The sequence below is a fragment of the Schistocerca cancellata genome, chromosome 4, assembly GCF_023864275.1.
Source record: "Schistocerca cancellata isolate TAMUIC-IGC-003103 chromosome 4, iqSchCanc2.1, whole genome shotgun sequence".
NCBI lineage: Eukaryota > Metazoa > Arthropoda > Insecta > Orthoptera > Acrididae > Schistocerca > Schistocerca cancellata.
In genome coordinates, this window is record NC_064629.1 from 165,392,104 (window position 1) to 165,404,412 (window position 12,309).

The 12,309-nt window shown below is 41.7% G+C and overlaps 1 protein-coding gene across 1 annotated transcript in view; it reads left to right on the plus strand.

Moving 5' to 3' along the window:
- The window catches only part of LOC126183440 (uncharacterized), a 79,996-nt gene that overhangs the window by 39,995 nt on the left and 27,692 nt on the right, over positions 1-12,309 (plus strand). The window contains exon 2 of the mRNA XM_049925427.1: positions 7,508-7,732. Within this exon, the coding sequence (XP_049781384.1) occupies positions 7,508-7,732 (225 nt within the window). The remainder of the gene's footprint in view (positions 1-7,507; positions 7,733-12,309) is intronic.

The window sequence follows — 12,309 nt, forward strand, 5'->3', positions numbered from 1 at the left end:
CAGACCCAACTGGTAAGGGTCCCATACAGTCGAACAATACTCTAAGACTGGACTAACTAACGTATCGTAAGCTATTTCTTTTGCTTAACGACTGCAACGCTTCAGGATTCTACCAATAATCCGCAATCTAGAGTTCGCCTCACCCGTTACTTGTGTAATCTGATCATTCCATTTGAGATCATTTCGAATAGTTACACCCACATACTTGACGGATGTTACCGCTTCCAAAGACTGGGCATTTATTTTGTACTTGTACATTAATGGGGATGTTCGCACATGTTCACCCCAGGTACAGGTACAGGATTCCGCAAGAAGTGAGTAACTCGTGATGGTCGGCCAACACATAGGCAAATTTAACAATGCTCTCCATTGTTTCAGGAAACAGGATAGATGCTGGAGTGAAGATGAATCCAAGACAACTTTGTTGGAATCGTTTCTAGAGACATTATGGTGCACATGTTCTAATCGAAAGCGCAAGGTTCTATTTATTCAAATTTTGAAATGTGTATAGACTGTGGGGCATAACTGGAAAGTACATTATTTGTCCTGTTATTCTCATGTTGAACATCTGAATGCTGGCTTATCTGTCCTTACCGACCAAATTCTAGTGGCTGCACTATTTTCCGTTCGTCAGCAGGATCTGAAGCAGCTGTGTCAGAGTGCAGTGCAACATCACTGCCACGTGTTAGAGAACTTAGCCACGAGAGTGAGTGGAGAAAAGTGCAGTGACGAATACAGTAGACCTATTAGACGAAAATATCATGGCAGTCGAACATTTGAATAAATACACGACATATAATGTAGGTTAATTCTTACAGAGAAGAAAACAGCAACCAGCCACTATTAATACTGCTATTTATTTAGGTAAATAGCGGCGTCCTGGTTTCGAACTGACAAGTTCATCATCAGACGGCTGTTCACATGATTTTCAAGATACACTTTACATTATCGTCCGTTTTTGATTTTTATTATTCCACTGTGCCGAAGTATTTTTGGTGTGTTGTTGCCCTACGGTAGAAAAACAGTGTTAGAAGCGCCATATGTGAAAATAACTAACCTCCAAACGATGAAATACAGCGTAGATAAATATGTAAGGTTAAGTGGTTATGGTACGTACGTCGAAAATTCCGCGCGATTTTGTTGCGAAGTTGTAGGATTGTATTTTTCGCATATTCCTAAATATATCCAGCACTTATGTAATTTGTACAGCACCATATTGTGTAAAGCACCACACACACAAACACACCAAAAAGAATTTGCCACATGTGTAGTTATCACAGAGATCACAGATTTACAAACTCAACAGTGTCAGAGACGTTCTCTCTCTGACACTGTTGAGTTTGTAAATCTGTTATCTCTGTGATAACTTCACATGTGGCAAATTCTTTTTGGTGTGTTTGTGTGTGTGGTGCTTTGCACAATATGGTGCTGTACAAGTTACACGCTGGATATATTTAGGAATATGCGAAAAATACAATCCTGCAACTACACAACAAAATCGCGCGGAATTTTCGACGTAAGTACCATAACCACTTAACCTTACATATTTATTTACACTGTATTTCATCGTTTGGAGGTTAGTTATTTTCACATAGGGCGCTTCCAACACTTTTTTTCTACCGTAGGGCAACAACACACCAAAAATACTTCGCCACAGTGGAATAACAAAAATCAAAAACGGACGATAATGTAAAGTGTATCTTGAGAATCATGTGAACAGCCGTCTGATGATGAACTTGCCAGTTCGAAACCGGTAACGGCGCTATTTACCTAAATAAATAGCAGTATTAATAGTGGCTGGTTGCTGTCTTCTTCTTTGTAAGAATTAACCTACATTAATTGTTCACAGCCACGGTCTCACCATGTCAGTTCTAGACAAAATAGCACACGACATATACTTTTGCTTCACTATTGATTAAGACAGGTGGTCAGTTAATGAGATAACCAGTAACATAGTTTGTGTTTCCAAAATGTCCCGTACACACAAGCCGAACGTCCGTATGAAATCGGCTTCGTGAGTATATGAATAGTAAACGTTCTCCAGAAGACTACATTTATGTCCAATACAGGAACAAACATGTAAAATTATGTATTTCATTTTCTCTCGTCTAATGGTTGGAAAAGCGTTAGTAATTTATGAAGGCTCTAGTAATTACTACGTTTGTACGCAGGTAACTAAAGTCTAACAACGTGCTGTACTAAGTTACACACAAAATACTAAACATTTGCGTCTCAGATTACACGCTCGGCGTCTCTTCCTCTACTAATGGTCCACATACCCGTCCACCACTGTAATAGAGATTAGCTTTTGACATTTTAAGACATTTTCAGTGAAAATCTAGCAACACCCTACACAATACACTTAAAATAGCTGACATCGATAGAATATAAGATTTATGTTTCTCAACAACAGATACGGAAACACAGTGGGATTTCGTCTACTAGAATACGGAGCTGCAGAAGAATTTTGAAAAAAGCTATCTTCTGCTCGATTATCTGTTTTCCACCTTTTAGAATGCGTGAAGCTTAATCTATTCACTCAACTGTTGGCTTAGCGTTTGTGAACAACATAGCGCACTCCAGTAGTATTTTCAGTGCGACTTACGAAACATTTCTTAAATGAAGGGGAGCAGCAATTCATAACGCCCGCTGTTGCGCAGAACTGCGGTTAACGTGGTGTGAAACGTAGACCATTACGTTGTACTTTCGAATTGATGGTTGTTTCCAGCTTATTTCCAGTAATAGTCTCTACATTAGGGCTTAACTGGCTAGTAACTCTTAATTGGCTCAACCTCTAAAATTACGTAGCCGTTTCAAGATACAGTCCCATGAATTTTCGATTTTCCTCGAGTGTAATTACTGGTACCTTTTTAGTGTTTCGGTTCACGCTCTACGGAAACTAGTATTAGCATAATACTAACGAAATTTTATGCATTCATTATCACTGGCGATGTAGGGATATAGCATTTCCGTAACAGCTCTCCATAAGGGATGGAGCACTGAAAACATAAGAGTGAAAATCGAATGCAACACGTTCTCAGTATGAGGTTTGCTAGAGCTATGTCAGAAGTCAAGGAAATCCTTCTGTTTTATAGGCATGTCTAAAGACACTTCCTGTTTTGACTGTTTATCGAGCTTCCTGGCCATGATAATATAGATTATGACTACCAGTCACATATTGCCTGGCACTTTTCCATATTTGTCACACATCTGTACAACATTGAAATCATATACAGCATACACTGGCGGAAATACAAAGTGTTACACCAAGAAGCACCAGTACGGTATTTATCAAACTTTATTGAGATATTTATCAAACGTTATGGAGATGTTCATCACATAACGTGTATTATGTGATTTAACGTTCATTTTATTCGCAAATGATGTTCATCAACATCAGCGTGAAGTGTTACCAACACGAGTATGAATACACTGTTGTAAACCATGTGGCACGGAAACAAAAGATCCTTCCAACGTTACTTTGAGGAATTCCTTGCATGTCTGAAACACGTACTGCGTCATTTCATGAAGACTGTTTGCTCAAAGCTGCTGGAAATTTGTATGTATTCCCATCCCATCCCTGACATGCTGTACGAGTGGCAAATCAGTGCGCAGGGGAGGCCAGTCAACAATCCGCGCATTCATGAAGTCGTTTATGATGTGAACTGTGGTTTGGTGTCTTCATTTATCCTGCTAGAATATGCCATTTGGTACCTTGGTCATGAAGGGTATGACAACAGGCTTTATTACTCTTACCCTATACTGGCGAGCATTCAGTGTCCCTTCAACAACCGCCAGATCTGTCCTGTTGTCTTTTCCATTAGCACCCCACACCATGACTCCAGGATTTGGAGAGGTATGGACCTCGAGAATAGTTGCTCCTATGACTTTTCACCTGGTCGCCAGCTGACACATTGATGTCAACCTGACCGCCACAACGGAGGTGAGATTCACGACTGAACACCACAGAATGCCACCCAATGTCCCTGTTGACTCTACAGCACGCAGTTCTTTGTTGTTTGTGATATGGTATCAGCTGTAAAAGACGCATGGGATCTCGAGATCTCAGTCCACATTCCAGTAATCTTTTTCCATTCGTTGGAGCAATTCGAACAATTCTATGATCTTCTCTTGTGTAGTTCTTCAGGAAGCACCTATGCCTACAAATGTTGCCAGTCGGTCGCCTTTAGTTCACCTCGTCACCATTCTTTTTCAGTCATGCACTGCAGCCAACTGCTTGTGTGATCTGTTGGTATTATATTTATAAAACTACCGTAGACTATCATAAGTAAACATAGACAAGGGTAGTTTTGTTAGTAGCTTTGGTCAATTAAGGTCGTACTCGCGTTACAAGTGCATTAGGTGTGCTGCATACTTATTGAGCGTTACCTCATAATGATCGCTTTCTTTAAGTATACTATCAGTGTCTTGTTCGAGTCCCCTAAAATACGAAAGTGGTGAAACGTCTACAAACTGAGTGAGGATATATAATGGGCCAGGTAACACATGGAACAGCTTTTTTCTACACATTTATCCTCTTGCCTGTTACTTAAAAGTACAGTATTTGTAGCAAAATTGAGATTGTCAGGTTTTATTCGAAAATTGTTGATTTATGACGTGATACAGAGGGACGCTGTACCACAAATAAAGAAAAATATACAGATTTTTCATATAGCACTAGAAAACGCAATTTACTCAACAATAAGGTAAAATAAAAGAAATAAAACGCAAAACAAAAATATATTAAACATCGCTTCAATACTTCGTCCAACTTATATAAAACATATCTGTTATTTACAAACAACTTTCGCACTTATCAATAATAACAGAAAACTCTTGCCTTTGATCACGACGAAGAACATTCTACCGAGTACAAAGTAAGAAAAATAATTCTATATATTTTTTTATGTTTGTGCATGTAAACTATACTTGCATCAAAAGTAATTGCTTTGTTTACCTAAAAGGCGGAAGTTATGCTATCAAATAATTTTTACTACAGATAAAATGAAATTTATAAACTGTAAAGATATAAAATACACAATGGACTAACGCTGACTTATGCATAGTTCTAATTATGTGCAAAACAAACAACCAAACAAACAAAAAAGACAAAGAGAATTAGTTGGTTCCCAGTTTCTCTCTAACACATTCTTTTATGTTTCTTTCTGTACCAATGCTGCCAACATTACCGGTAATCCCACCATTTCCTACGTCAATTATGAAGTGTACCAGAACTACCGAGCCATAGTTTTGGTAAAGCACAACTCTATTTGGTATTATTTCTGCAGTGTCCTTCATTCTAGTGAATCGACCTTCCTGAAAGTCAGAAACATGGCGATAAGCTGCATGTGCATGCCCGCTCGGCATACTGAAAAGTTCCAGTAATGCTAGACGCACTCGATGGTCGTCATGTACTCCCAACTTTCTTCATCTGTAGAAATGACTTTTTGTGTACTGAAAATGAGATCGCATACTGGAATTTTAATTCAAATACGCCACGGGCATAGAAATACTGAAGTATCAATTTTGTAGTGTTCGACCAAGGTTTTCAAGGTATGACAATTTCATTTCAGTAAGTGAAACATAAAAAAAAGCACTCCGTCTTCAGGCCACGAGTGGCCTACCGGGACCATCTAACCGCCGTGTCATCCCCAGTGGGGGATGCGGATAGGAGGGGCGTGGGGACAGCACACCGCTCTCCCGGTCGTTATGATGGTATTCTTGACCGAAGCCGCTACTATTCGGTAGAGTAGCTCCTCAAATGGCATCACGAGGCTGAGTGCACCCCGAAAAATGCTAACAGCGCATTGCCGCCTGGATGGCCACCCATCCAGTGCCGACCACGCCCGACAGCGCTTAACTTCGGTGATCTCACGGGAACCGGTGTAGCCACTGCGGCAAGGCCGTTGCCCAGTCAGTGAAACATAGGTAGTAATTTTATTAGACGTTTATTATGAGAAGTTTCCGATTCTGTGCGCACTGTAAATGTTGAGTAAGTTTTATTTCGTCTCGTTGTCTCTGTAGGCTTGTACCAAGAGAACAAGGACAGGATGTTGTTCGGTGGCCTATATCCTCTTCCTATAACACAAACTGCATGCACATATTAACTGGGTTCTTTATTTATAAGAATAGAAAATTACTTAACTCAAGATAGTCATTGTGGTAGAAGCTCTCTGTAATAGTCCATGTTAGCCTCACTGCTAGTGAAGTACAAAGTCCACTATGTACACTATTCTGATCACTATGTGCTGCCTGATACTGAGTAACAGGCTGAGACTGCGGCTCCGACTCAGTGACCCACTGGATAACAGTCTCGAACTCACTCGGTGCAACAGACTGGCCCTCCGGTCTGCGGCAGTGATGTAAATACTGGTGGCTGAGAGGGCGTTGGCGGCGCGTTTCCTGTGAGTCTGTCGTTGGCCTCTGTCAGTCTTCTTGCAACCTCTATGCCACACAGAGTACTGGCACCAGCTTACGCCAGCACAGTATAAATATTAAGATGTTGTGAAATGGATAACAGTAGCGTTGATCTAGCTGTGATCCAGAATCATTGATTCTTTGCAAATAAGGGCCCAAAGTGTTCCGCACTGCATACGATCCTCTCTCTTATGTGGTATTGAGCGACCTGGCGCAATGATCAACACATTGGACTCGCATTTACGAGGACAACGGTTCAAATCCATGTCTGGCAATCTAGCTTTAGCTTCCAGAATGAAACATTCACTCTGCAGCAGAATGTGTGCTGCCTTCCTGGCAGATTAAAACTGTGTGCCAGACTGAGACTCGAACTTGGGACCTTTGCCTTTCGCAAGCAAGTGCTCTACCAACTGAGCTACCCAAGCACGACTCACGCCATGCCTTCACAGCTTTAATTCCGGGTAGCTCAGTTGGTAGAGCACTTGCCCGCGAAAGGCAAAGGTCCCGAGTTCGAGTCTCGGTCTGGCACACAGTTTTAATCTGCCAGGAAGTTTTATATCAGCGCACACTCCGCTGCAGAGTTAAAATTTCATTCTGGAAACGTCCCCCAGGCTGTGTCAAAGCCACGTCTCTGCAATATCCTTTCTTCCAGGAGTGCTACTTCTGCAGGGTTCGCAGGAGTGATTCTGTGAAGTTTGGAAGGTTGGAGACGAGGTACTGGCGGAATTAAAGCTGTGAGGACGGAGCGTCAGTCGTGCTCGGGTAGCTCAATCGGTAGAGCACTTGCCCGCGGAAGGCGAAGGTCCCGATTTCGAGTCTCGGTCCGGCACACAGTTTTAATCTGCCAGGAAGTTTCGTAGCTTTAGTTTTTCTGTGCCTTTCCTAAATCGTTCAAGGCAAATGCCGCGATGGTTACTCTGAAATGGCAAGACAGGTTTCCTTACCCTTAATCCTGAGCATGTGCTCTATCTCTAATGACCTCGTTGTCGATGGGACGATAAACACTAATCTTCCTCCCTTGTAAGGTGATGCACAATGTAAATGCAGATGTAAGTAGAGAGGTGACGGAGCGCCGTGTGTGGTGTTGCAGAAGCGCGGCGTGCTGGTGGGCGCGCCCGCGCAGGTGGTGCCGGTGGCCGGGTACGTACTGAAGCAGCGCTCGAGCGAGCGGGAGCAGCAGCAGGACTTCAGCAAGATCCCCGGCGTGCCCGGCGTCGACTACCCCATCTACCACTCGGTGCCACCCACCAGCTTCCACTGCGGCAACGTGCCCTTCGCGCCGGGCATGTACGCCAACGTCGAGACCGGCTGCCAGGTATCTTCCTCTATCCACACTTTCTGTAAGAGTTCCAGTTGTAATTGTACTTGAATTACGTAACCATTATGGCACCTCACCTGAACCTCTCGATACCACCTATATTCTACTGTGTTTCTGCGAAGTAGTTGACGTATTCCTGAGACAACGTTCAGATTTGATTTCATTTGTGATACATCGATATGTTTAGATTGCAATGATATTATTCTTATGTGTATTCTTTCTTTTGTCACTATGATCTTTGACGTACTTGTAACTCTGATTTTTGGGCGCGTAAGCGATAGTTAGTTGGTTGTTAACTTGTTAGAGAGTCGGACCTTGAGAAAGACGCATTTACGTAGTCCGCTTATAAAATGTGAACTTTAACAGTGACTGTGAGAGAGATGTTTTCAAGTATGTTTTGTATTGTGAAGTGATGTTTTGTGTTTACGTGATATTGCAATAAAAGCAATTAAAAGGAAGTGTAACTTAATTTCGGAGTGCTGATTATTTTTGTTACATCACTATTGTGCTAACTTTGAAAGGTTTAATCTCCAAGAATGGTTTGAGAAGCGCGTCTACAAAACTTTTGAATATAGCAGAATAAAACCTAGGCCTCTTTGCATCCGAGCTTGGAATCATAACCACCTAGATTTTCAACGATTGAGCCATGATAATACAACGAGACCAGCGTGGGAAACACAAAAAGATGAGTGCCTAGTTTTTTGATTATTACATGAAATGACTTTATTAACAGTGCTCTAATGACACCTGCCACATAATATGACTGTTGTTGCCCGAAAATTAAATTTTGACCTTTGTTGTGGTAGGGTTGTTAGACAATGTTACACGTTTTTCCTCCTAAACAAAAAAAAGCCTCATATTTGAGTGATGTTCCGAAAGTTTTAAGCCTAATACGGCACAAATAGTGAAAATTCGAGATGCCTCGAGCTAGTGATGAATGCTTGCGTTAGATACGTGTGCAATATACGGTTGTATGATCATATCAGTCCTTCATACTCCCAGCTAGGTTGGATACGCCCACATAAGGCACGCGATCTCCACACAATGTGCTTACTTCATCGATTTCTTAGCCACTGGTGCCCCCAATACTTATATTCTCGCATTAAACATCTATCATCGATTTCTTAGCCACTGGTGCCCCCAATACTTATATTCTCGCATTAAACATCTATCATCATCCACAACCGCAACACCAGATCGGATACGTCTAGCATCTTGGCTGTACCTTTACATAACACAAAATCTTTCTCCGTGTCATTCTCCATCTCAGCCATACGACTATGGAACGCGCTCCCCTGTCATCTGCGTCTTATCCAGAACCACTCAACATTCAAGAGGGAACTCAAATATTACATATTAGGGACGGTATAGCCACCATTGTTGTGCCCCTCTCATCTCTTTCTTTCTCCTCTCCATCATAGCTTCGAATTTTACCATTCTATTTCTCTTCCTGTAACCTAGCTATCTCTTCTATATCTTTTTCACCCCATTCTATCGTCTTATTTCTCTGCTCGATGAGAATAGCTCACAAGCTGCAAGAACATAAGGAGAAAATTCCCAACTGGCAATAGGACTGACATTCATAAAAGAAAAATATGTTTACTTTCATATACATAGTCATTACTATTATTATTATTATTATTATTATTGATTGTTATAATTATTTTTGATTGTTATAATCATCATTGTACTACTGTTATAATCTCTATTTTTTCTTCTTTAACATTAATACTGTATAACACGTTATATGTCCTTAATGTTCTGTACAAACTGAAATTCGTTCAGTTTGCGTATGCCTGGTTAGGTGTAACAGAGGGCCTGTAGGCCCCAATCTTGCCAGGTAAAATAAATGCATAAATAAACAAATAAATAAATAACTACGGACACGGTGAGAATATGGCCTAAATACGGGGATATTTAAAAAGTGAGTTACACATTGTCAGACCTTAACTTTTCCTGGCGAATTAAATGTTCAAATAACTCACGGGTTTGCTGCCGGGTGACGTCGTCGACCACCGCCGATATTCCGATAGGAGCACACCCTCCCACTCTCAAGGCACAACTGCAAGGAGGAAGCAGTGTGCAAGGGAATTAATACCTCGGTTCACAGAGGAGAAACAAGGAAGATACCACACACAGAACAAGTAACCACAGTCAACACACAACCAAAGATAACCAACACCAGAAATATCGATAGTGACTATTAATCAACAGGTGAGGTAGCACTAATACTGTCCCTCTGTTTTTTTATGAGAGACAGAGCTGGATTCCAAGCAGCATTTAAACAAAATCCACCACCTTATAAACAGATATGGTCGATTTTGTTTAAATGCTGCTTGGAATCCGTCTCTGTCTCTCATCAAAAAACAGAGGGACAGTATTAGTGCTACCTCACCTGTTGATTAATAGTCACTATCGATATTTCTGGTGTTGGTTACCTTTGGTTGTGTGTTGACTGTGGTTACTTGTTCTGTGTGTGGCATCTTCCTTGTTTCTCCTCTGTGAACCTAGGTATTAAATTCCCTTGCACATTGCTTCCTCCTTGCAGTTGTGCATTGAGAATGGCAGGGTGTGCTCCTGTCGAAATTTCGGCGGTGGTCGACGACGTCACCCGGTAGCAAACCCATAAGTTATTTGAAGTTACACATTATTACGATAAACCAAATAACTTTTATTGAATGCTGCGCTACGCATATAGATGGCAGTATTTTTCAACATAGTCGCCTTGTCTCTATAAATAACCGTTGGAACGTTCTACCAAGCGCTAAGTTCCTTTGCGATACAAGTCGGCTCGTTTGGTCATGGAGTGATTCGAGAACCGCTATGTGAACATCTTCATGTTGCAAAATCTCTTTCCGTTCGAAATGCTCTTTCAGCTTTCCGGAAAAATCGATAAGATCTTTACTTGGAGATAAGCATCACCCGCGTCTGTGGGCCTTTGGTCATTTCACTACGCCTGGAAGCGCCGTTGAAATTACACATGGATCATTGTGGACTGATGCTTTTAAACCATTTTCATTAAACGCCGAAGGTCTTCCTGAACACGGAGAGTCACTAATGTCAAAATGATTCTCCTTAAAACGAGAAAACAATTTTCTTGCCGTGCTGTCTCCAGTGAAATTATCCCCATATACGGCGCAAATTTTTCAGGTTGCTTCCGCTGCTATCACTCCTTTATTGAACTCAAAAGGAACAATATGTCGGAAATGTTCTGATTCATCCACTTGGATGGTTCAAATGGCTCTGAGCACTATGCGACTTAACATCTTAGGTCATCAGTCCCCTAGAACTTAGAACTACTTAAACCTAACTAACCTAAGGACATCACACACATCCATGCCCGAGGCAGGATTAGAACCTGCGACCGTAGCAGTCCCGCGGTTCCGGACTGCAGCGCCTAGAACCGCACGGCCACCGCGGCCGGCTCATCCACTTGGAACTCCATTTTCTAGCGTCCACAGCTGCACTCATTATCTCCAGATGACAATATGTACACTCCAACAGCAACAGCAACCTAAAAATGAAGAATGACAATCGATAAATAAACCCATAACATCCGAAATATCAACATGAAAAAAACAACACTTCCAACTTATGCATCAGCTTCATAAAAGACAGGATTATGCTGCCAAGGAGAAACCACAGCGATCTGTATGTTCTAACTGTCCGAAAAACACTCTGAATCACAATTTTTCTATATTTTCAATAACTGCTTCAAGCCAATATAAGCCCTCTTCAGATCAAAAATCTCGTCGCAGCAACTGTTGCACGTCCTCAGCTCAGTTACTGTGACGAGGATTTAGACTTGAAGAGAGGCTCTACTGATTGAAACCATTTATCGAAAATATAACAACATTGTGATCTACACTGCGATTGTCAGAGAAAGTGACTGTTGTTAAAAGTTTAAATAACGCTCTTGAGTTTTGTGTTTTCTTTGACAGCGTGACAACTTTCTGAACTTCCCTCTTACTACTCATACAGAGGTTTGTAGGTTGAAATAAGACCCACATTTGAGATGTTTACATTCAGTGAGTGTTTTGTTCTATACTACACTTCAAAGTAACACAGGTACAAGCCACTATTTTTCAATGTAATCACCAAGTCTCTGTAAACAACAGTCGGAACGTTCTATCAATCGCCGGCCGGGGTGGCCGAGCGGTTCTAGGCGCTACAGTCTGGAACTGCGCGACCGCTACGATCGCAGGTTCGAATCCTGCCTCGAGCATGGATGTGTGTGATGTCCTTAGGTTAGTTAGGTTTAAGTAGTTCTAAGTTCTAGGGGACTGATGATCTCAGAAGTTAAGTCCCATAGTGCTCAGAGCCATTTGAACCATTTGTTCTACCAATCTTTCAGTTCTTCGACGGCAGAGATCCATTCCTTCGTCACGGAACCATTCGGGAACTGCTATGTGGACGTTCATCGCTGGAAAAACCCTCTACCCCTCAGATGCTCTTCTAGCTTGCTAAAAGGTTGAAAAATGCGTAGTGCAAGATCCGGCCTTCCCGATCAGCTTCACTCACGTCCGTTCAAAAATGGTTCAAATGGCTCTGAGCACTATGGGACTCACCATCTG